The sequence below is a fragment of the Lissotriton vulgaris genome, chromosome 7, assembly GCF_964263255.1.
Source record: "Lissotriton vulgaris chromosome 7, aLisVul1.2, whole genome shotgun sequence".
In the NCBI taxonomy this organism is placed as follows: domain Eukaryota; kingdom Metazoa; phylum Chordata; class Amphibia; order Caudata; family Salamandridae; genus Lissotriton; species Lissotriton vulgaris.
Window position 1 is genome coordinate 610,137,893 of NC_141695.1, and position 26,432 is coordinate 610,164,324.

At 46.0% G+C, this 26,432-nt stretch overlaps 1 protein-coding gene across 4 annotated transcripts in view; it reads right to left on the reverse strand.

Annotated features, from left to right (window-relative positions):
* The window catches only part of LLGL2 (LLGL scribble cell polarity complex component 2), a 1,008,116-nt gene that overhangs the window by 510,601 nt on the left and 471,083 nt on the right, over positions 1-26,432 (reverse strand). For all 4 annotated transcript variants that reach the window (XM_086930752.1, XM_086930755.1, XM_086930754.1 and 1 more), the window contains exons 9-10: positions 15,883-15,937; positions 14,583-14,737 (exon numbers count right to left, since the gene is read on the reverse strand). In XM_086930752.1, coding sequence (XP_086786878.1) covers positions 14,583-14,737; positions 15,883-15,937 — 210 coding nt within the window. The remainder of the gene's footprint in view (positions 1-14,582; positions 14,738-15,882; positions 15,938-26,432) is intronic.

Genomic DNA, 26,432 nt, shown 5'->3' on the forward strand with positions numbered 1-26,432 from the left:
ACCGGCCTCGAAGATGTTGACCGGTTCGGGCGCCGACTGTTGCGCCGACTGCCTCGCTGCGCGTCAAAGTTTAAGCGTCTTCTTGGAGCGGAACTTCGAGCAGGCCATACAGCTGGCCTCGTCGTGCTCGGGGGACAAACATTTATTGCACACCGGTTGCACATCGATGTGGGGGTATTTCGAATTGCAGACGGGGCATCGTTTAAACGGGCTCAGATCCATCGTCGTCGTAGTCTGGGCCTCTGGTGTCGAAGCGAGAAACAGCTTGCGACGTCCGGTTCGAAGAACTGGAAAGGAACAGGCACCGAACGAGACAATACCGACGCTGTGAAGGCCTTTTGGCCTTAGGAAAGAGTCAATACAAAGTTTCCGAACTAGAGTCAAGAAAGTACATCCGAACCCAATGGCGGAAAAAAACAATCTGAGGATGGAGAGGATGCCCATGCGCACTGTAGTCCAGGGGAGGAGCCACCTATCTTGTCATACTTCGAAGACTCTTCCAGGACAACAATGTGCAATCATCCGGACCAAACACTAGGCGGCGATCTATGCACAGATATGAATTCAGCAGCCCACATGCCTCGAACACCTTTTTCCCCGCATTATCCCACCTTCTGCCTTCTTTGTCTGGAGGTGCTGCAATCGGAGCAGATGGGTTCCTAGATTTCTGTTGTGCCGCCTGTCTAATAACAGAATCCGGTTTGGGATGACCCAAAATGCAAGTAGGAGCATCAATAGGCGCCTTATACTTCTTATCTAGTCTGGCCAGAACCGGCGTTACCGTCGCTGGCATCTCCATGACCTTTAATCCTTCCTTCCAAATATGGGACACTATAGGCAGGGATCGCACGGATTTCCGATACGAGTCCTTGAAATCGTATAAAAAACATTCAGTCTTCTCTGCCGTCATGGTCAGTGCAAATCTCTTAGTGGCCCTTTCCATCAAATTATGAAATCCACCAATGTCCTGCGGAGGAGAATCTACTGGTCTCTGTGGAGGGGTAGACGGTGATGGGGTGATATAGTCATGCCATTCTGCACTTGTGTCTGCAATTTCCCCATCCTCATGATCGTCATCCGAGGAATCGTGATGTGCCGTCGGTGGTGGAGACCTAGCAGTAGGTTCTGGCAAAATCTCTCTCCTACGAACCGGTGTTCCTGGTACCGATCGTGGACATGGAGTAACCTCTGTGGACTGGAGTCGCTGATTATCTCTTCCTATAATCCTCCAACATGCCCTGGAGATCCTTCAACAAAGAGGAGAGTCCACAACCCATCTCCTCTATAGCCATCAGGTAGCTCCACAGGGCATTGCCAGATAGCTAGGTCTCCGCGGTCAGAGGAAAGCTCAGCAGGTTCTACATCTTGATGGGGGATAGGTGAAAGTCAATTCGGTGTACGTTTGTCCTAAAGTAATAGCACAGCATGGTAGGGACCAATGTGTCAGCCATATTGTGGTCGGCAAGGGTATTTTGACCTTGATGTTATATTCAGCCAGCCCCCATTATTACATGTGACCAAGCTAGGCGCCAGCAAGTCCTCCAAGCTCCCATTGTGATCACTAGAGGCCACCCTCTGCTCACCCACTCTCCGTCTCCAACGCGCATCAGCTGTATATCTGAGGAATTACGCGCTTGGGCGCTTGATTTGGCCACCCAAGGTTCATGTGGTATTGCGCGGACGTGCTCCGGAGCTCTATGCCATCAAGATTAGGCTGCTCCCTCTGATTTGGCATGCAGAAGTAACTATATGGTCAACAATGCTGTGCTGTGTCACCTAAACGAATGGCAGAAAAGATCCTCAGACAGTGCTGGCTATCTGGTGGATAGGTTGAGTTGAATTCACAACGGTTGGTGACGGACTCGGGTGGCATTAAATTGCAGTGGGCACTGGAAATGTACAAAGCAGGCTGCAGCTACGAGTGAACTTGGGCGCTATATTAGTGTCAGGCCACAAGCAGTGAGAGGACGCAGGGTGATAAATGTAGTTGCCCATGAGAATGCTCCATGTCCCCAAGCGGTCACCACTTTAAAAGTCAGTGTTGAGTTGATTAGATCTAAGGCAAGACTCCTGAGGCGAAGGTTGAAGCGTTCGCCGAATCCCATTAAACGGCCGCCATCTTAGGGTCAGGCTGTATCGAAAACTTCCCTCGCAGCTTAACCCCCTGGCTGCGGCTGGAATTCTGCACCTGTGCGGCACATTCCGATCGCAGGCGTGGTCATGACGGCTCCCAGCTGTCATCGGCACACGCCCACCGTAACTGATGACGACCGGGAGCCGTCATCAGCACCGAAGGGGTTAAAGTATCTTTGGAACTGCAGCAAAAGTGATTTTACCTTAACAGAGGTGAATTTTAGGGTCCTGATGATGGACTCGCATCACGGCAGCGGAAAGGTTGAAATTGCCACATGGTCCGCAAGTGAGTTCAAACCACTGGTGCAGTGCTGACTGGCCCCCCCAGGAACAGGAGCAGCGGTGGTAGGCTTTCAGGCACCTCGAAGCGCAGCTAGTCAGTCAGGTGAGCTCCAGTGCCGAGACACAAGGCACTTAGCTTGGTGGGCGGTTGTTGCTCGTAGGGCTCAGGCTGCAGGTCACAGGAGTAGGAACAGCAGTTTTCTAAGGCTCGCGCCTGCCATTTATGGAAGCCCGATGGCGACGCTCTCAAAGGGTACAATTTCAACAAAATTATGGGACGTCACAAGAAGTGCCCGGGATGACATTGGATCTGATGACCAGCATCTACTTTTAAAGAAGATAATAGACCGTTTACTCCTAGGGACCAAGTCAAAGGCAGTCTTTAGATTGATGAACGCCAGGTAGCAACTGCCCTTGCCGATCAATACTACTTTCCAGTAGATAAGTAACAAACTGAGCACCTAGTCGATAGTTCCTGTCCTTAGCCTAAAGCCGGCCTGGTACTGTCAAAGAATGGCAGTATCATCTGCCCATAGCTGGATCCTCTCCAGGTGGACTCTGCCAAAGACCATTCTGCAGAGCATCAATCAGACTACTCGGCCTGTAGTTTGGGGGGGTCCTCTCTAGGGCCTTTTTTATAGATCGGAACCACCTCTTTGCCCTTCCAGGACCAAAGTACAGGAGCCCCGCTGGCTATGGCATTTGCCAAAAGGAGGATGTAATGTGCCCAGTTCTGGGTATCTGCAAGAAATAAATCACCCGGCAGGCCATCTGGTCCTGCTGCTTTGGAAGGCACTATTCTGACTATTGCAGCCTCTATCTCAGCCTGGTCGAAAAGCTCGTCATCGCTATAGAGTCCGGAGGGAGAAGCAAGGAAGCTCCACGGGCCATGGCCTCTGGTGTCAAGTAAAGGCTCTGAAAGTGATCGTACCATTCCTGGCCTGTGATATAATTTGGGGGTGGGCATGCACCTAACTTACTGCCACAAGTCACTAGAGTCCAGAATGACTTAACATCCTTGGACAAACTTGCTTCTTTAAGTTGCTGCCATCGGGATTCCTCCCAAGCTATCTTCGTCTGCGGCAGCTCATTGCCAACAGGGGAGAAATGGACAAACCAAGAAAATGAGATGCACATCAATTATCTAGAATTGTTGGCAGGTTCATTTGCGATAAAAAGTTGCATCACAGATTGTGTGAGCAGTTGTGTACTTTTAAGGATGGACAGCATCTCTGCAGTACGTTACGTCAACAAATTGGGGGGAACCTCGATCCAAAACACTAGCAGATTTGGCATGGGATTTTTGGCATTTTTGTCTGAGCAGTATCATCATGATTTAGGCTCAGTACATCCCAGGAATGAATATAATAGCAGATTGGAATTCGAGTGAGATGAAGGATTTCAGCGATTGGATACTGAACAGGGATGTGTTCAGGTTGATCAATGATAGATGGAGTCCATTTATGGTGGATCTGTTTGCAAACCGAGTAAATACTCAAACAGGTTTTACAGTTGAAGAGGCGGAAGCAGTGGATGCGTTCCTAGGGAATTGGAACAAAATTCGGGGATATACTTTTCCTCCTTTTGCTCTGATTCAGAGAGTATTATTGAAGGTGAAGAGGAGGCGGAAATGGTGTTAGTGGTACCTTCTTGGTCCTCCTAGGTTTGATACCCAGATGTCATGGAGCATTTGATAGCTGACCTGGTACTTCTGCCGACTATACCAGATTTGTTAGTGAGTGCAGTGGGAGACAGGCATGGTTCTGGTTGTGGTTGATGGCTTGGCTGATTTCGGGAAAGCCTGGAGGGGTCAGGTTTATCGTTGGAGGCATCAAAATTCATTAAGGAGTCATGGGATCCAGGGACTTCTAAGGCATACAGGTTGGCCTGGAAGAGATGGATTTGTTAGTGTGTTTCGATGGGTTTGATCCCATATCAGCACCTTTGGTAGATGCAGTGAATTATTTAGAGAAGGTCTTTCAGTTCAGTGAACATTAATAGGTCTGCACTTTCTGATGGGCATGGATTGATAGATAGTTTAACAGTAGGACAACATGATGTAGTGAAAAGAATGTTAAGGAGTGTAAGGCTAAAGGCCCCTCCAGGACCTTAGGCATTCGTCTTTGAGGGACGTGGAAGTTGTTTTTCAGAAGTTAGCAAGTTGGTCGAAGAATGAGTTTCTAGATTTGAAAAAGCTGTCTTTGAAATTGGCTGTGCTTCTTTATTTTTTTGTTTGTTTCAATATTACTAAAAGAACAAAAACAATGTCCCAAACCATTTTTTATCCGAATTTGGATGAATGCATGAAGTTGTGTATGGTGAGATTTTTGGGTGATTATGAAAGAAGAACGGAGAGTTTGAGTGACGTCATGAATGCACAACTCAGAATTTCTTTCAGAAAACCTTACAAAGCAGTGTCTATACCTACTTTGGCTAGGTGGATGAGAGATTATGTAGAGAGCAGGAATAGATCTTGCTCAATTTGGGGCACATTCTGCTAGAGGGACTATGGCATCTAAAGCATATTTATTAGGCAGTGGATTGACTGGTATTTAAGAGGCAGCAGATTGGTCATCAGAATCCGTTTTAATTTTTTTTCATTTCAAACCTGTTGGTTGTGTGGTTAGGAATATTATGGCAAGGCTTTAAACATGCATAATATTGGCCATAAAATGCAGATTTTCCACAGCTGGGGTGGATACAAAGTCATGATTTTATTAAGGGCACAGAGGCGGGTATTATCCCGCCCTATAAATTCCCACCCTATGATACATTTTTGGTTTATTTTTAGAAGGAGATTACAGGAAATAAACAAGGAATGGTGGAGAAGAAAGAAGTTGTTCCAGTTGGTTGAGATTTGGTTATTTTACGAGTGTTCATCGAAGTTGGACAATTAAGCTTGTTCGGAGCAAAAGAAGGAAGATGGCTGCTAGAGAAGGAGTTCTATAGAGTGAAAAATGTATGGATTCTTAATCTAAGTTCTTTTCAAATGAAAGAGGTATGCAGAATATCAGCCTCCGAGTCTTTAATAAAATCTGGATTTTCTACCCACCCCAGCTGTGAAAAATCTGATCTGAATTTTCATCCAGAATTTAGCCCTCAATCCATCCCGCCTTACCCAATTGGAAACAAGTGACAAACATTCTATTGTTTTATGTGCGAAGAAATAAAATATAAGCATTTAGCATATTTAGCAGCAAAAAAAATACTAAAACAGTAAATAAAAATTGTGATAACTATCTTTTTGTGTCATTTTCAAATAATTACAGCGGAATATGTGCCATTCCTACACATTTCTTTAATGCGTTAGTCTGACTGCACAACCTGAAAATAGCTGAGCTCATCTCTCATGCGTACATTATAAAACTAAGCATGCTTAGTAACAATTCATTTCATTAAGAGGGCACGTTGCTTTTAAACTTTCTCTTCCTCCAAACATTGCTCCACATCAAACTGTAGAAAAATAGAAATATTGATGTACATAAGCAACGTTCATTTCCCTTTTCCCACTCCTCTTCCTGCGCGTACCCTGAATACCGTAAAGCATTTAACTACATCCTACTGCCAGCAAAGGCCTGTACCCGTGTATACATGACAGCCATTTTAGGCACCCTGGCCCTTTTTGCCCGCCTAAGATTAGAATCACCGGCTCCCCTTCTGCATGTACACGACCCTGCCCTGAAAGGCAGCCCCTTTTTGCTCGACCCACGCAAACCCCCCGTTCCCTCTTGAAGAGGCATCCTTCGCCCTAGCAGGCATAGCCCTCCCCCAGCTGCACCTGACTGCCCCCGCTCTCATGTACGGGTCATAAGATCTCTCTCGCTCTCTGTGTGACTCTGTCCTTGTGTCCACCCTGGCTACCCCTCCCTTCTCCTCACGTAGGCAAGTCATAAACCCTCTTCTTCTGCAAGACCCTGTCCTTGAGAATCACGGCCGCGCCTGACCAACCCCTCCTTCCCTTCCATGAATGCCCCTCTGTTGACAAGCCTTCCCTCCGCACTCGATTGTCCACGCGGCATTAATACCACTCCTTTGATGACCCTTTCCCCCGAGTCCAGCTGACCACACATGTCCGAGGCCATCGCCTGAGCCAGGAGATACCATTCACTGCCCTTATTGTATGAAGTCACTCCTCTTCAAAGGATCCTCTATTGGTCTTAGCCACCCCACCCCTTGGGCTATGATCAGGCGTACACATCCTACAAAACACTCAGTTGCGTGATTGCCCTCCCCTCTTATCAGCAGGTCAAGGGTCCCCATTGTGAATGTATATGGGTAGGATCACCACGAGGATTATAGGGATGTCTTTCCTTTTGCGTCACACCGTCCTGATTGTGTTATCATGTGTTCTGTAGAGTATAAAAAGCCAGAGTCTCAGCTCACTTGTTAGAGCACCTCCCGAAAGACACTGTGTTTCGTGTCCGAAATGACATGCTCTCCTCATGAGAAATAAACTCTGTTCCTGATTCCTGCTTCCAGCGCCCGTCTCTTTATTTTGGTAATTACTCAACATGGGAACTAAGAGGCGGTTTGCGCCAGCGGCCTGGGCACCAATAGGATTATGGGCTCGTTTTCCACAATTGGCGTCCCAACGCGGGGCCCATCAGTGACATGGGGTTCGGTAAGAGAGATCCAGACGAAGAAGTGAACATCTAAAATGATCGGGGCATGCCTGCCTTGAGAGGGCCCTCGCCCGGCGGCCGATCGACAGAGCTTCACCAATTCTGAACGGACCTCTCTTGCAGTGACCTATTGTCCTGACTGGAATCCCACAGGAATGCTACATGGAGTAAGAGAACGAATGGGCGCTGGAGGAGGAAGTCGAAGAACTGTCCGTATGGTCCGGTCCGGGTAAGATTAAGTAGGGCGTTCCTACGCCTGATTGGTAGGGTGGTTCTATCCACCCAATTGTTGATTGATTGTATTGAAAATCGGTATTCGTATACCGAAATTGCTGATTGTTGATTGTTTGTATTGAAAATCGGTATTTGTATACCGAAATTATTGGTATTGGTTCATTTAGCTTTGAGGGCTACTTGACATATTGGTTCTCTTCTGAGAACGAGACATTCTCTGTTTTCAAACAGCGGCGAATAGGAACGTCGTCCCTCTTTGCAGATAGAGAAGGGTAGGTAATACAGACTTTTGTCCCCGGTATTAATTCGTCATGCCTACTTTTCTCCCCACTGAATTGTTGAAGTCGATTAATAATCGATGTTGTTCTTTGAGAATTGTTTGAAGTCGGTTGATAGTCGATGGTTGTTCTTTGAGATCTTCCCTGTCTACAAACTGAGACGAGTAGAAATATTCTGTCTTCCTTTTTGGATAGCGAAGGGCAGGCAATGCAGACATTTGTCCCCGTTGTAATCCGTCATGCCTGTTTTTCTCCCCACTGATTGATTGAAAACCTGGACATTATTGTTCCAGGAATTGTTTCGTTTGAGGTATTTTCTGCCTGCAAACAACGTGGAATAGAAATATTCTATCTAGTCTTTGCAAGTAGTAAAGGGTAGGTTATGCCCCTTTGTGAATTCGTCAGTCCTACCCACTCCCCACTGTTTGGGGGGTAGCTCGCATGGTCCGCCCAGGAGACTACCCTTATGGAGGACATATACTCCCCGCTTATGGGCCATTTAGTGGAGGTAGACCATCTGGTCCGTCCAGGAGGCTACCCTAGTAGATGGAAGTACATCACTCGGTCTGTCCAGGATGATACTCCAATGAAGGAATATATGTTCCCCTTTTGATCGATAATCTCGTTCCACCCCGGACCATTTATTGGAGGGAACTCGTCTGGTCCGCTCAGAAGTACCCCCCCCCCCCAGTGAAAAGGACACATAAAAATATGAAGTGATCACCGTTCCCTACTAACAGAAAGCCTTAGCTCGAAACACGCTAAGGAAGAGAAAGAAAACTAAAAAGAAATCAGGCTAAGTCAGTAACCCCCTGATGAGCTTTTGACTTCACTAAAAATAAGAAACATTAGAAATAGTTCATAATAAGAAATATAAAATGGCGAGAAGTTTGGCAGCAAAGATAGCCACGAGGTAGCTAGGCTTCAACGCCTGTTCCTGTTCCCAACATGCCTGCCTCATTGCCCGCCACGCCCAAATAACGGTCACATGAAATAGAAACAATCAAATAGGTACCTACCCTCATTCCGGAAGCTCCCAAAGTGCAACAGGTCCGCGGTTACGCCCATCCGGAAGGCGAGGCCTCGAGGCACGAGGGGCCCGCCTGACCACGGTCGGGAGGAGATGATGTTGGGCAGGCGGTCCAAAGAATGGCAGAGTCCTCTCCTTCTCTCCTCTTCCGCTGCCCTGCAGGCCACGGGGGGGGGGCTGTCTTGCCTCAGCCACCGACCACCCCCCCCCCCCTTTCTGTCTCTCGCCTGGTCCGACCCACGAAGAAGGCAGAAGCCGAAGGCGAGAATGGCGGCGAATCAAGTAGTCCCGCCACATGTCAAATTCCCTGGATAGTTACAGGTAGTGCTGCCACATGTCGACGTCTGGACAGTTGCAGATAGTCCCGCCACATGTCAAGGGAAAGGGGGGGCTGTCTTGCCTCAGCCGCCGACCACCCCCCCCATCTTCAATAGCCAGCACGGCCAATATCGAAACGACGGAGCCGAGTAACGGCGCGGGGTCGCTGGAAGGGGGAGGTGACGCGAACGAGCCTCCCCCGCCTCCCTCCAGGTGGAGGCTTCCAGCGACACCCCAATGCTCTTACTTAAAGAGGGTCAACATCATAAAGCGGTCCTCTGCCCAGGACGGGCACACGTTCCATGCCTTCTCCCCTCAACCTTGAAGATTCTATAAGAGCCAGGGGGCCCCGACCCCTCCGCATGGGTGCCCCCGCCCCCTTCACTGGGAACCACGACACCGGTGCAACTCCTGCCGGCACCAGCCTCGGGTTGGAAATGGCTAAAATGAAGCCACGGCACGTACTTGTTCAGTTCCGGAGGAACGCCAGGATGACCCGGTAGGAAAATTGTTGCCACCCTTCCCACTCTTTGACTCATGGTCCATATTTGCTAAACTGTTAACCATATAGCACAAAACTTTTTGAACTACCAACGGAAAGTTCTGGGCCAACAACGCGAGACTAGAGACTTTCTGACTGTGCTGGAACTTGCCTGACCCCACCTAAAATGGCGCCGCCGAAAAATGAAACGTATTTGAATAAACTTTGTTGCACCCAGGTTGCGCAGCTTGTCGTCCCGAGATCTATGTGCAGTTTTTGGATAATGAACGTAGATATGAAGGGTGTTGAGTATGTACTTGGATAATGAATTGACTTGGGGTGGGTACTGATTATGATTTGGAAAATGAATTGGTGTAACTTAGATAACGAATGAATATTGGATAAATGAATTTTTGAATTAATTAAAATGAATTTTTGACATGCATCATGTTTGCTCTGTAAGGTAATTTTAATACGATTTTATTTGCACTGCTGCACTTTATGCAATGAACTGCCACCAATTTCGTTTATTAAAAGTATTTTGAAGAAGAAAGCATGGTCGTTGCAGTTGCATTAATGAGTTTTGTAATGCCTTACTACTGTGAGCGAAGAGTAAGTATGATGAAGGATGTAGATCAAAAGGGATCCGATATTTGGCAGCTACCTTATGTGCCACAAGCAACCGGAAAAGTGTTTCAGATACCCTTAAAAATGACACCACAGAAAATGCCTTCTGGCCGTCACCCTTGCACCCGATAAAGACGGTTACGACCAAGTAGCTCATGTAGATACTCAGATCGTCAATGATTATCTATATGACACCACTGGTCCCTCTGGGCTGAAATGCCGAGATGGCAAGGGAATGCAGTACGAGGAGATCGGGCGAGTATATGGTAGGTAAAAAGATTTTCGAACTACTGCATGATGATGTGCTTTGAATGCTGCCCCCCACCCCTTCTTCCTCCCTTCTGCAGGTCACGTCAGAACGTCGACTGAAGTATGGAAGAGCGACGGTCGGACCACCGACGAAAAAGGGGAAAGGGGAAATATGTGTTTAGTCGTTATAACAGATAAGCTTTTTAAAGACGTAGGCTTAACATGACTGTTCCTCCTTAGGACATAGCGACTGAGAGGATGGACTGACATAGAAACTGGACAGGTACTGAATGACGAAAAAAATTGACTAGAAATGACGTATTAAATAATGTAACTGGACGTTCGACTAGGTAGGGAAAGGACAAAGAAAAATTATACAGGTAAGGGTTGCCACGGCACCACCCGTCTAGGAAGTTAGAAATATTGCTGATGTTCAAAATGCACTACCCCCTTTCTCACACTCTTATAGATATAGCCAAGCTGTCCGACTGTTCTCCCGATCAATACTTGCCGTTGCCTCAGCCTGGAGAACTTCCCACCACAGGAGGGAACAGAAAAATGGCTTAAGATCCAACCATGGGTAACTAGCACGACCAGGTTAATTACTGATCGACCAGCCGAGGTGTGAGTATTGGTAATTGGGAACGCTCGCAGGCGTGACAAGCGAGAAGGGAAAGGGGGGAAGGGTAGAAAGAGCAAGCACATAGATAAAACAGGATAGTAAAGATACGTAGGATATACATATAAAAACAGATGTTGTAGGCTAACAATTGTTTCCTGTCTTGTCGTGAATGTCCTGTATATGTGTAATACATGTGCCGTCTTCCCTGTCTGAGTTTGTGTGTGTGTAAATGTACGAATTTATGTCTTCCCTCTGTCTGTATCTGCATGTTATCTAACCTTTGCTGTTCTGTGTTGTGAGCGCACTAAATGACCTATTTTTGTACACGTCTCTCTCTCTCTCTTTCCCTCTCCCTCTCCCTCCCTCTCTCTCTCACTCTCTCTCTCTCTCTCCCTACATGTCATACGTGTACTGAATGGCTCGTTTAGAATTGCGGACGACTCTCACTCTCTATGAGAGTCTTCCTATTTTTTTTCTTCTCTCTCTCTTTTGGTAAAATTTTGCCCCACCGGCACCAGTCTGATTTGATACATATTGAACGCGAAGGTGTTCAGCGAAACTGGCCGAAACTAAAATAATTGTATCTCGCCATATTTCTGCCTCTCCTTTCTGCAAAAATGAATGAACTTGAATTGGCTGAAAAGGAAAGGACAGGTAAGACGACTAAAAGTCCCCCAAATCTGGCCATTTATAGGGGAACTGTATGTCAATGGCACCTTATGTCTGTTCTTCAGAGACGAACGCCAACGTCCAGATTGAACTCCCAACGCCCGGATTGCCCCACCCCCTTTTGCACCCAAGCGCAAGCGCCCGAAGCATCCCCGCCCCATTTTCGATAAACGTCAATTTCTGTCCCGAATATAAACTTGATACACATGAGTAGTTGTTGACCCTCGAGAAGACCCTGTTTTGCCTGACTCTCGATAATAGCACCCCCGCCCTGTTCGAAAAGGTTAGCCAGTCCTGATGGGAAATGTTCTGTAAAATGCTGAATATGATGTAATGCACAGTTGATGGGAACCTCACTTGATTTATAAATAAGACGATGAATAGACCTGCCATGAACCCAGTAGGAATACTGACACGTGCACTGCTTGGCAATGGACCTCTGACTGTGACCAATGAGCGTATCTCCCAAATGCGTAGAATTAAGGGAGGAATTCACATGCATAGATATCTTCTTTTGCCATTTCACTGAAACCTTGTCTTGTACCTATTCAAAGATTCGCGATCACCGAAGGAGATGGGTCAGAAGTGACGTACAGCCTGGCCGCGGATCTTGGGACTCGTGTGACCTCGACCAAAGGTGGAGCCGCAGAGCAACAGGATACGGGACGAGACCGCAACTTCAACGTGGAAAATGAAAAACGGCGAGCCACCTCGAAGCCACTCGCCTGCTAAACCCACGTGTGCCTGGAGTCTCCGTCCCCCTTCCTTGAGCCCGATGGATGGGCCTGCCTGCTTGTTATCCTTTGCTCCCTTGGTCCCTTTTGCGTGTCCCAGGAACTCTGACCCAACTCCACCCTCTCCCCTATCGACTATTTGAACCACACTCACCCTCTTCTCCACGTGACTTTTTGCCAAAGGAACGAACTGCATTCCACAGGGAATAGGGTGCTGCCATAGAACTGTGGGTGCCGAGCATAAGGCGCCGCCAACCGGATTGTTTAGGGAACAGGACTGTGGTCTAACAGCAGAGGACTGACCGCACCCTGCAACGCGAAAGGATAGAACAGAGCTGGACCTATAGCTCCACCGCCGGTGCTCAACAGCGCCAACGAAAGTACTCGGACTAGAGCCTACCAGTGATGGCTCACTGACAAAAAAGACACTGGGACGAAGAGATATTGTATATTGAACTGAATTCCGCTCTCAACTACCTGGTCAAAACTGTTCATTGGTCACATTTTTTTAATCAGAAACATTTATGCCATGTAGTGCTTTGAAATGGTAGGAACTCGACAAATGCAATCTCCTATGTGCCGTATTCTGCCAAACACATCAACTGTCCATGATTATATACCATATGCTAATATTGACAATGCTAATTCTGCGACCGTGCCTGTTTATATGTACCATCATCGATCACGAAAATGAACTTTTGCTATGTAAAAAGGGGCGACTGTAGAAAAATAGAAATATTGATGTACATAAGCAACGTTCATTTCCCTTTTCCCACTCCTCTTCCTGCGCGTACCCTGAATACCGTAAAGCATTTAACTACATCCTACTGCCAGCAAAGGCCTGTACCCGTGTATACATGACAGCCATTTTAGGCACCCTGGCCCTTTTTGCCCGCCTAAGATTAGAATCACCGGCTCCCCTTCTGCATGTACACGACCCTGCCCTGAAAGGCAGCCCCTTTTTGCTCGACCCACGCAAACCCCCCGTTCCCTCTTGAAGAGGCATCCTTCGCCCTAGCAGGCATAGCCCTCCCCCAGCTGCACCTGACTGCCCCCGCTCTCATGTACGGGTCATAAGATCTCTCTCGCTCTCTGTGTGACTCTGTCCTTGTGTCCACCCTGGCTACCCCTCCCTTCTCCTCACGTAGGCAAGTCATAAACCCTCTTCTTCTGCAAGACCCTGTCCTTGAGAATCACGGCCGCGCCTGACCAACCCCTCCTTCCCTTCCATGAATGCCCCTCTGTTGACAAGCCTTCCCTCCGCACTCGATTGTCCACGCGGCATTAATACCACTCCTTTGATGACCCTTTCCCCCGAGTCCAGCTGACCACACATGTCCGAGGCCATCGCCTGAGCCAGGAGATACCATTCACTGCCCTTATTGTATGAAGTCACTCCTCTTCAAAGGATCCTCTATTGGTCTTAGCCACCCCACCCCTTGGGCTATGATCAGGCGTACACATCCTACAAAACACTCAGTTGCGTGATTGCCCTCCCCTCTTATCAGCAGGTCAAGGGTCCCCATTGTGAATGTATATGGGTAGGATCACCACGAGGATTATAGGGATGTCTTTCCTTTTGCGTCACACCGTCCTGATTGTGTTATCATGTGTTCTGTAGAGTATAAAAAGCCAGAGTCTCAGCTCACTTGTTAGAGCACCTCCCGAAAGACACTGTGTTTCGTGTCCGAAATGACATGCTCTCCTCATGAGAAATAAACTCTGTTCCTGATTCCTGCTTCCAGCGCCCGTCTCTTTATTTTGGTAATTACTCAACATGGGAACTAAGAGGCGGTTTGCGCCAGCGGCCTGGGCACCGATAGGATTATGGGCTCGTTTTCCACAAAACTACCTCCTGATCCGATAATCACGTGCCCTGTGGACCATGCCTTATGTTGTCCCTACTGCCAGTGAATTATTTTCTTTCAGGAAGTGCTTCACTATGTTCCTGCTGACACAAACTCCAATGGTTGCATTTTTAAACCTGCACCCATCATATTGCTTCAAGGTTGTAAATCTTTTTCTCCCTAGACCCAAATACAGGTATTGCCTGATGGAATCTTTCGCGGTATCACCCTCTACATCCACCTGTTTCCTGCAGAAAGGTCCCATAATCTTACACCCTTCAAACCAGGCCCTGCGTGGTACTGTTGTCAGGTACAGTAATCACTATTCTTCCTGACCCACCCCCACATTCAATGTGTTTCCAAGTCCTAAAGTCACCCTACCTCCAGACCTTATTCCACATCATACGCGCTGCTAAGTGACATCCCTCTAACAGTAAACTCAAACTTGCAACATACCTGCCTCCAAGTCCACATTGGAAATGACGAAGAAATCAATAACTCTGGAGGTGAAGTCGAAGGCTGTCTGTTGGTTGCCATGGATGACCGAGATGCTGTGCCGGTCTCCATAGCTGGCCCGGGGCATCCCTCCCTGGAACACAATATATGGAGGCCTGGAACAAAGAGCAGTAAACAACTTTATTCTCCAGAACAGCTGAAGAAAAATCAAGATCTTACACACATGCAACATACACGTTTTACCCATGCATGTGTATACACACACCTACAGACACACATAAATGTGTTCACTTACACAACATACATACAGAGAGAATATCACTGGGGATGGAAAATAATTGCCAAATTCTCAGCAGTGACCCCCTGGACACCCATCTTGTGATGCTTTACACGGAAGGCCAATGATTAACTGGGCAATAAGACTGCTAATTTGTCTAATCCTGCAGATGATCCTTTCACAGAGGTCTGTGAACCAATGAGCTCTAAAAAGTTCATTTTCCCATCCACAAAGCATCCCCTTCTAGTGCATAGAGCAACACAATGGAATACAACTTAAGCTGATTACAGCTCAACTACCCCGCGGGCAGGTACTTCAGACAGAGAGTCAACCATCTTGAACAAACATTGCCATTACTCCGGCAATTGTACTTAATGAGAGGGGTAGTGGACCACCACTTTTTGCACGTCAATGACTATCAGAAAGAAAACCTACCAACTGCATTTAAATTGTATTCCAAATGTTTTGATTCAAAAGATAATAGGCATGGCCGCTACTAATCATCAATCTAACCAATTCAAAATATTTTTAAAGGGACCAGCTGTGAATGATGTCACCACAGATCTTAATACCAAAGCAGAAATCACGAAACGAACATTCTGAAATGCCTGTTCTTGGTGATTATTACCGATGCAGGACTGAGTAACAAAAACTGCTTTTATTTTCTCTACACTGGGTGGCCCCTTTTCACACATCAATATACCATAGCGCTTGTGTAAACATTGCACTTCGGCTTCAAAAAAATAATTTAAAAAAAGAGAAAGGTGTGTACTTGGCTAATTGGAGCAGGCAATCGTAAATAGCATCTTCGTCCATGAACCTACAGGAATTAGAAACTGTGGTATCAGTATAAGAAAGGTGACCAAGCATGTGCAACTTTTACCCTATATGTACAAAGGGCATTCTAGATGACGTTACTCACAAAGCACTCCATGAACAGTAGGACCACCACACACACTCTGTTCTCACCCTTCATACACAACCGCCCAAAAGGTCAGAAATGGGACAAATTCCAACACCTACCCCTTCCTCGTGGTCTGCCAGCAGATCTTGGGAATGGCCTTGCATGGAAAAGGACCTGCCAAAAGAAGACAGTCATATTCACTGGTGCATGGGGGCATGCTTCTCTTGGTGCAGTACAACTAAGATTCTACATCGAGAGAAAAAGTAAGCAAGTAAAGGTGCCTAAACTCTGCTTATACCATTTTACACTAGTTGAAAGTAAACAGGCAAAGCTACAATCTGCGTCTTCCTCCCAATCCACAATTTATCCACAGTAGATCTTTGCTATCAAAAATTCTCCAAGTTATCAGTATGATTAGTTAGTGTAAATTTCCTGCAACCTCCGAGAGAATAAATGAAAAAAGCAAATGTGAACCAAAGAAATGTTCCGGTCTTACAATCCTCACCATTGCTAGCTTCTAAATCAAAAGTGATAGCAATTTTCTTTATGAAGGTAGGGTGTCCACAACTATCTACTAGGTAAGAGACACCACTACTGATCAAACCAGTTACACTGGTTATTAAGTGCTGCATGTAAATATTAATTTCAACTAAGCCACATCTTGAATAATACTGGTAAGCGAGGAAAGTGCATTAAATCAGAAATAAGGGCCATTTCATATTCAGCCCAATACGGACTTTGATAACCCTACTGACCAGCAGAACAGATGAAGCTTTTAAGTTTCACGCTGAAAAGAGAAGTGACATGTTCTTTGTGGCATCAATGAGCTTATCTACAATCTACCTATCCCGCTTTGTAAATCTGTAAGTTAAATTTGAAAAAACATTCTTCGCAACTGATTCACAAAGGCAAACTAACAGCAACCAATGTAAAATAGACCGAGAAAGTGATACTGGCATGAAAGTACAAAGACAAATTAGCTTATCAAAATAGCACCTACAGAATGCCATGCAGATTGGGATAAAGTAGAACTGAGACAATACCAGGATTACATTTTGGTACTAAAATACATAGAGCAACCAACAACAAATGAGCATTCCCTCACTTGGATTGTGTACATTAAGCACAGGGAACTGAACTTTATCTGGACTTTTACAGATTGGCTAGTATTCATTTTAATAACAAAGGGATTGGGGACCTTGTAAGAAACATCTGGTCCAGCACCATGCTTATTTCTGCTTTGTGACGCAACCTGAAATTGTTTTTCATTAAGTAACATTTCAGCGGCCAAGGAGTAAAATCTGGCAGGCGGTGGCCTCCCTAAAAGTCCAATATTCAGGATAGATCACAATGCTTCCATACATTAATGGAATCCATTCCAGAATATAAAACCAGTTTAGGATTAATAAATGCCAAACTGCTAAAGACGGGAAAAGATTCAGTTTCAGAAGTGAGATTCAGGTCGCTGTTTGATAATGCTAGGTTCCTTAATCTTTCCCATGAATGAACATCAGGAAGCCTTAGCCATTATTATACCCAGCATTAATGCTGACCACAGGACGGAAATGCTAAACGTCTCATGTGAGGAGACACATTGTGCTTTTGAATGCTGTGCCTGCCTAATGTAGTGAGGAAAATGAGCAGTTGTTTCTCGTTTCCAACTGTCTGCTATAGTTCAAACTAGCTTTACTGACATCCTTCAGGGCCTTTCCTGACAAAGTTTTTTTGCAAAGTTAATCAAATTCATTGCATAAAATTAATAGAAATAGTGAATCTTACAATCATAGCAAGTAAACCAGATAAAACATACTATTTACATGTATACATAGAATGTCCATTTAAAAATCTGTACAATTGAATGACTTGTGTGAGTCAGTTTATGGCCGTATGTGGTTCGTTTCTTGTTGTGCTCGTTTTGAGCTCATCCACGTGTTTGTTCAAAGGAGCGTTTCGGTCGCGGTTTCTGGGAGTGAAAAATATTTTTTTGCGTCTGCCCATAGAAAACCCGCTCCTGTATGCCATTGACTTTAAATGACGGGTGCTATGTGGTACTATTCCTCTGACTTGAAATGAAGGGTGCTATGGGGTACTTCTTTTTATCCCCTTGTTTTTGGTTATAACTTATATGTGCTTTATGCAAGGTGCTCTTAAAAAGTGTGCAAACCGTGCCTGTTCTCTACCCCGATGCCACTGTTCATCTCTCTTTGCCTTTTTTTAATTATAAAGTACATGTGTTTTGTGTATGGAGCTCTTAAAGTGCATGCTAACCGTGTCCGTTCTCTGTCCCGATGCCACAAAGTTTCTTCAATACTGGTTTTAAAAATGTTGTTTCCTGGCAAGTTAAGGGGATGGAGGCTCTGTTCAAACAAGTGGTCTGCAGGTGCGAATGTGAAGTTTCAGAAATGTTGGCTTCAGTAACTTTTTCCTTTGAGCCATAACCACTGGGCATAAGCAAAGGATGTGTAATATGGTCTTTTTTGTATCCGCATGAGCGATAACATGGGTTTGACGTGGGGCCCTATCCAAGTTGGAATAAGATCTTTGGTGTCTATGTGCCTGAAGCGGTAAAGCATGAAGTGATGCTTTATAGCTGTTGAAAAATGGGTGACGTACTCCTGGGGTCTCAAGCTTTCATATCAGTTGATTACTGTGCAACGTGATTCTTATTTAAATGAGACAGAAGTCTAGTTGCAGAGTTGGTTACTCGACAAAAGGCTACTTTTTCCATGTTACTGGCCCATGCATCTGAGATACCTAGTTCATCTATTGCCTGCCATAAGTATTCTCCCCATGAGTGTTTTTATTTTGTTCCTCTGCTGTTCCTCAATTTCCATCCAATATAGTTTGTTTAAGGAACCTCTTTCAGAGACACACAATCTTCAGCATAATTTGACAAAAGAATTCATTCTTTGCAGATTTTGATCTTTTAAGTCAAATTCAAGGCGCACTTGGGCTCGGGATGATGATTTTGGTATAGAGAACACTGCTTTGTAGGCTTTTGTTTGGAACTTGTTGAGCACTTCCATATTTCCACCATGCATAATTTCCATACCGTGCGCCACTGTTGGAATGAATTGGGCTGCCATTACAGTTAGTAGGTTATCAAGTGCAGGGCAGCTGAGTTTTCAGCAGCTTCAACCCAAATATTAGCAAGCGTGCTTTTGCCCGTTTGGCAGCTAGATGTTTAAAGGTCATTTGCGGATTATAATCTGGTTTTCTGCGCAGTCCGTTGGATCGATGTAGGCAGTGAGTTCTTGCTGTGCCTTGTTTGTCTCCCTGCTGTCTTTCAACCATGACGAGATCTGGATTTGTTTGTTTGGACTGCCCACGCCCTTCCGGTGGTTGGCTGGCAGGGCCTACATTTCACAAATGTGAGCTTCCCAGATTTTATCCGCAATCCCCGAGCCCGGCCTTTCCCATTACCCACGCATTTATCACTTGCCAGAAGCCTTTGCAATTAGGAAATCAGCTTGTTTCTTACTCCTTCTTGAAAAATTATTTTTGCTTTCCAGCATTCCTTGAGGTTCTAGTATTCTGATGTTTCTCAGTGTTTTTTTTGGCCCTTTTACCTTTCTTTGCATCTGATGTTAGTCTTCTCACTTCACTTGTAATTTGTGCTTTTAGCTTGCGCAACCCGCTGGTATACCCGCTTGGCTTTCCTGTCCCCTTGTGGAGTTATTTCCTTCTTTATTCACGTATGGTACTGTTGTGGCTAGAACCTTTGACTGTAAGGTCGTGATTAAAATTACCAGGCCTTTTCACATTGCCCTGCTCAAGATTTTGCTTCTTCTGGTTTTCCTTTGCAGCGATAAACCTCTGCCATTATCTTCTCTATCCCTGGGCCATGCCATTTTAATCTTTTTAGGTTGTAGCTGACTGGTGTGGAGACAAACCCATATGCTGTACTCAACTAATGGAACTTGCTTTAGATTCTGATGTTTTATGGGAAGTGGTTACTCTCTGAATGGGCCATGATTTGAAATAGGCTCACCCGTGAGAACACATCTTCGCTTATTAGCATGTAGTCTCTTATTGACTTCATCCTACTGCTGAAGAAGCTTACTTATGCCGCGGTATCCTCCTTTATGTCGCCATTAAGTATTTTTAAACCTTGTTTTTCCAGCTGTTTTCGTGGGTTAATGGAATTAAATGGATTACCTTATTTTATGTAACTCTGGATGCAGCTTATATTGGAGTCCACTGAGCTGATGAAGAGAGATTGTTGGTATAGATTCTGTAAAGTCTTGATTAGCTCGATCAAGGTATCCATCCTTCCTTCCTTCTTTGCTTTGAATGGGTGAATGCAAACGTTTATGATGAGGAGCTGCTTCAAGAGAAAACTGCTGCTTTTGTTTTTAAGCTTGGTTACCTGTATCCAGTTTACTCCCGAGTCGAAATTTTTTTGGTGCCCAGTTGTATTTTGTGGAGGAGTATGTAGAGGACCCCCACGCCCTCACAGGGCACCCATAATTTGGGATCTTTTCAGCTGGTGTGTGATGTTCCACATAACTTAATATGGGTGTTGGCTTAAGCTCCAGGTTTCCTGTGCTAAAATATATGAGCAGGTGTTAATACAGGCCTGCTCTTGCATGGAGATGTTACGATCAGGACCAGTTGGTATCTTGGTCGTTGAAGAGCTATGACCAGGGAGAGGTGTGGCGCATCAACCGGTGTGGCGTATCAACCAGAGTGTCTGACTCCAGAGCACTGTTCGATCCCCAGCACCAGTGCCAGCTCAGCTCAGCATTATGCGACTCTGTACAATCGCTCACTTAATTTCCACGACGGTCCCCAGCGCCTTGAGACCTTAAGAGGTGATATGTTTGCACTTTACAAATATGGATTTTATTATTGATTATTCCTTTTTTGATTCCACTATGGGATCCTTCTGGCGCTACTGGACTTGTACAGTATGGCCAGATACTGGGAATTTCATTATTGTACATTTTTGGTAATTTGTCAAGGATTGCTATGCTCTGGTTACCCACCTTAGAACTGAGTGTTTTACTGCTGCAATAGTTGGATTATCGGTTGTATTGATTGTGGCTTTGGGCAGCAATGGACCTGGATAACGTTGTGGGTCTATCCTTTGTAGCTCGATCCCACATTGCTGAAATGTTTCCTGCTGGGCAAGAACTTGGTGCACAAGTTCTGCTGCAGCCCATGTTGTTGCCATTGCCTCAATTTCTTCTGTAAAGATGGGGCTTGAATTCTATTGCTAGTAAGTATGAGGAATTGATGGGCGCCAGCTCTCGTATTTCCTTGGTTAATATCATGATCACCCATGTGTTTAGTATGTCAAACGCGCCTCTTGACACATAGGTGGGAATCAACCAGAGTTTAGTGCTTCCTTAGTCCTACGTTACTGCTTGGATCTGGACCCACTGTGGCCCAGAGGTTGCCTGTCCTTGTTCCTGCTGAGCAGTGCCCTTCTGTGTGTCTGACCCTGTGCCTTGACCTGCTGTGAGACCTCAGTGTTACATGCGTCTTCGAGTATCTGGGCATTCCTTCTCATTATTTCAGTTACTGTTCTCTTTACGAGTGTGCAGATTTTTCTGCTCTTTGTTATCGTTGGTTTGGTTAACTTATCTACGTTAATTGACTTGTTTTTAGTTTCTTCATTGTTCTATTATTACTGTCATTATTGTTTATTATCATGTGCTATTATTACTGACCGTGTACCCGCCAGCCTTTGTGCTGTGCCGTAGCTCGCAGGAGGTCTCGTTAGTGTTTTTATCACGTTATACTGAGTGCAGAGAGAGCTTAAAACAGTTCATGACCCCTGGATGTTGTTTGGGGATCTATGAGTTGCAGCTATTTCTATATGCTTTGGTTCATCTGGGTTGGCCTCCGCTTTTACTTTGTTTTGGCTAAATATTTGCAATACACTTTTTTGCTGGAGCCCTTTGTGTTTCTGGTAGGTTTTTCTTTGCCTTTCCTTTCCTTTTTGTCAAGGGTCAGTCCTTTCCTTTCAGGATCAAGTGCAATTTCTAAGATTTCTTCCTCCGGTTTTTCATATGCTGGAATATTCCTTCCGTTTCCTGCAGTTCCAAGTTGCCTTCGCTACTGTTGTTGTCCGAGGGATTTGTTTGACATTTTTAAGTGAGGTCGAGAATGTGATATCCACGGTTGCTTGTCTATCAATGGTGGGTACTGCTTTTCTTAAATCGTATTTCAAGACCCAAAGTCTCTCCTGTGGTCTGGTTGATTGTATTCTTACTTCCTGCAGGATATCGTTTAGGGCAGATGGGAGAGCATGGAGATAGTCCCCTAATCTTACACATTAACAGGGAGCTTGTTGTATGCAGTTGTGATTTCGGGTTCTCTGAATCAGCTCATTGAGCGCTTGTAATTTATTGTCTATGCCAACTATGTGTACTGCCAGGAAATTAAGGAGATCAACCTGTATTTCCTGTTTGTCAGCTTGATGTCAGATTGCAAAAGACATTGTCTCCATTGTGATTAGGCGTGCCCCCTATGTACCTGCTGAAACTGCGGTGTTTGCAGCTTCGGCTACTACTTCCGAGCCTGGAGTCCTTGTCTCTTTCCCTTGGATCAGTTATTGGAATGTCCTCAGGCGGACGCATCTTGACTGTGCTTAGTGAAGGCTTCGCCTCACAGGAAAACTTGTCGTTTTCTGGCGAGCTACTGCTGAGGACCGTGAAAGGGCTCAGACTGACTGTTGTATCCTTCTGAAGGGTAGAGGTCAGCATTTCCGTTCAGCCAAAGAGCCAGGTCTTGAGAGCCTTCCTGAAGGTGTTCAGGGACAGGGTGCGTCTGATTGCGGCTGGACGCTCGTTCCAGGTCTTGGCTGCGATGTGGGAAAAGGATCTTCTCCTGCTTTGGCTCTGTGGACTTGGGGGATTCAACGAGGTGGGTGGATCGGAGGTTTCTTTTTGGTAGGTGGAGGTTGATTCTGTCGTTGATGTATTGGGGCCGATGTTGAGTAGGTATTGGTAGGCGTGGGCGAGTATCTTGTAGGTGGCTCTTCTAGCTCATACTCAGTCCAGATTGGTTGAGTGTTTACAAGGAAATCACTGGGTTCGCTGCAGTCAGGCGGTGGCTTTCGTCTTGGTTTTCCCTGCCACAATCCCTTGGCTCGGAACGGGTCAGAGCCTGGCCCGCCTGGTTTGGTAAGCCCACGGCTTACTGGGGCTAGGAATGCAGCAGTGGCCGACCCTGCTGCTAGGGCCAAGGGAAAGGTAGGAAAGCTGTGCAGAAGCTGGGCTGGAGCAGTGAGTTGGCGGAACAATCATTCTGCCCTGTTAGGGGGCTTCTGGAGGGGCTGGGCCAACGAGTTCAGGGGGCCTACAGCACAAGCCTCCAGTCACTGTGTCAGCGCTATTGCAGCCATCTCTGTGTGCATGAGTTGCGCCAGGAGGCGCCCATGTTCCAGCACCTGCCTGATGTAACACAGCCTGCTCAGTGGTGCTCGGGATGAAGGAGGGGGGGGGTGGGGGGGGGGGGGGGGGGGGAGGGGGGGGGAGACGAGCACACCAGCTGCTTTTAGCCACGTAACCACCTACTCCGGCAACTCGACTCCTTGGCTCCACCGGCCGCCTCCGACTGCGTCTCCTCCTAGTCGTGCTTCCGCGTTGCTGCTGGACTCTGCACTCAATTAGGCTTGCTGCACACGATTGCAAACCAGAAAGGTTCCTGACATACGTGTTCTCTGGATGACATCCCAAAGAATCAACATACCGTGTCTGTGATTCCCTTGGCTACCAGCCCATTCTTGGGATGTTGGCAGAACTCCAAGATACAAATATTAATCTCCCGAGTACTGTAGATAAACTACTCTACGTTCACAATGCGGCAGACATGAACGGTACATCCACCACACAGAGAGAAAAATCCTCTGGTTTCATAATAATAATAAAAAAAGAAAGGGAAGAGAGCGAGAGATGTATTACCTACCGGCGATAGCCAGAGACATCACTGATGACATCAGCAACAGAACCACTCACACACCCACTCACACCCACTCACACCCCATCCAACCTCTTGTACGCCCACTCACACCCATCCAACCACTCACATACTCACAGACTAGTCGCGGCCCGTCCCATGAAAAAGTGGCAGGGTGGGACGGAGGAGGGAGCTGCGGGGTATGGGAGGGTTCAGGGGGGGGGGGGCAAATTAAAAAGGAAAATGCTACTTACCAGTATGCATCTGTTCTTGGTATGTAGTAGCTGCAGAGTCTCACACTGTGCATTAGATCGCTACCTGATGTTGGGCTCGGATGATTGCATGTTGTTGTCATCCTGGAAGAAGTCTTTGTAGTCACAACATAGGTGACTCCTCCCTTGGACGATAGTGCGCATGGGCTTCGGCTCCATCCTTAGATTGTTTTTCGCCATGATGGGAAATGATAGAGTTAGTAGAAATAAAGAAGGGATGTCCATGCGTGTATATCTAATTAAGATAGAACTGGAACAGATACAGGTCCTGGGGAGGCGGGTGGGAGTGCGAGACTCTGCAGCTCTACATGCCAAGAACAGATGCATACTGGTAAGTAGCATTTTCCGTTTGAGGCATATGAGCTGCAGATCTCACACTGTGCATGGATTGTAGCAGTGGTCACCTGTGTCTGTTGCAGCAGTTTGAAAGCGAGTTTTGAGGAGGCTTGCTGCTTGGCTTGTACATCGACACACTAGTGTTTAGTGAAGGTGTGTGTTGTAGACCATGTTGCTGCCTTACAGAGATTTTTTGGGGGAATGTTCCCAAGAAAGCCATGGAGGCTCCTAGTTTGTGTGTGGAGTGCGCTCTAGGAGGAACTGTTAATGTACGTTTTCTAGTGTGTGTAGAGCTCTTTCTGCTACAGAGCCTGGGTTTTGAAAAAACACTGGCAAATCTACTGATTGATTTAGATGAAAAGGAGTAATTACTTTAGGAAGGAATTTAGGATTAGTCCGCAGAACCATCTTGTTACGGTGTAATTGTAAAAATGGTTCTTGTATAGTGAAAGCTTGAATCTCACTAACTCTCCTAAGAGAAGTAATCACAATAAGGAAAGCTGTTTTCCATGTTAGGAATTGCAGTTCACACTTATTTAAAGGTTCAAAAGGGGGCCCCATGAGCCTGGTAAGAACAATGTTTAGGATCCACACTGGAGAGGGTGGTAACCTAGCAGGAATGATTCGTTTAAATCCTTCCATAAAAGCTTTGATTGCGGGTACTCTAAATAACGACGTATGTTGTTTATTTTGCAAATATGCTGCAATTGCTGCAAGATGTAAACCTATAGATGAATATGCTAGATTACATCTTTGTAGATGGAGAAGGTAGCAGATGATATTCTGGATGGAAGCATCTAGAGGATCAATTTGATTATTAGTGCAGTAAATAGCAAATCTCTTCCATTTTGCAGCACGGCAAGCTCTAGTAGTAGGCCTTCTCGCTTCTTTAATGATATTCATACAGTCTAGTGGCAGGTTACGGTAAACAAACTTTCTTGAGCCAGATCGCAAATCTACCTGACCAGTTCATTCATATCTCATTGCCCTTGGACAGCGGGTGTGGAAACCTGGCAGCAAAGGTTGGGCATTTTCGTGTGTTGCAAACAGATCTATGTCTGGATGGCCCCACTTGTGAAAGAATGGTAGAAGAACGTGCAGATATAGTTCCCATTTTTGAATCTGTTGTGTCTGTCTGATTGTGAACTCCTGGAAGGTGTTCTGCAAGCAGATATATCTTTTGTGGAACGGCCCATCTCCAAATGTTCCGTGCGAGCTGGGACAGTTGCAGGGAATGTGTGCCTCCTTGTTTTTGAATGTAGTACATGGCTGTCATGTTGTCCGTCCGGATCAAGAAAGCTTTGTTCTGTACATGTACTTGGAAAGATGTCAGTGCTAGGAATATTGCTACCAGCTCTAGGTGAATGATGTGAAGCACCTTTTGTTGAGCGGTCCATTTTCCCTGAGTTGTATGGTGGAGCAGATGAGCTCCCCATCCTGTGAGGGATGAGTCTGTTGTCAGTATTATCTGTGGAACAGGTTCGAGGAACGGCTGCCCTCTGGAAAGGTTTTTGGTGTTCCACCACTGCAGAGAGTGATGTGTGAGGCTGTCCACCAAAACCAGGTCTGCAACTTGTCCTTGAGCCTGATTCCAGTGATGTGCTAGACATTCTTGCAATGGGCGCATTTGCAGTCTTGCATATGGTACAATAAAAATGCAAGATGCCATCATGCCTATTAGTTGCATGAACACTCTGGTTGGGAGAGCGTGTTGGTTTTGACACTTTGTGACTAAGGCTTGAATGCGCTGTATCCTGGCTGGACTTGGATAAACTAGAGCTGTATCTGTGTTTATGGTAGTCCCTAGGTATTGATGTACATGAGAGGGCTGGAGATGTGACTTGGTGTAGTTGATTGTAAACCCCAAGTTGTGCAGTGTTTGAATTGTTTGAGATGTGTGTTGGACACACTGATTGAATGACTTTGCTTTTATGAGCCAATCGTCTAAGTATGGGAAGACGTGGATATGTTGTCTTCGGAGTTGTGCTGCTACTATTGCTAGGCACTTTGTAAACACTTGTGGTGCAGTTGTGACCCCGAATGGAAGGCCTTTGAACTGATAGTGTTTTCCTACTAGTACGAATCTGAGATACTTCCTGCGAGAAGGATGTATGCGAATGTGGAAGTAGGCGTCCTTGAGGTCTAGTGTGGTC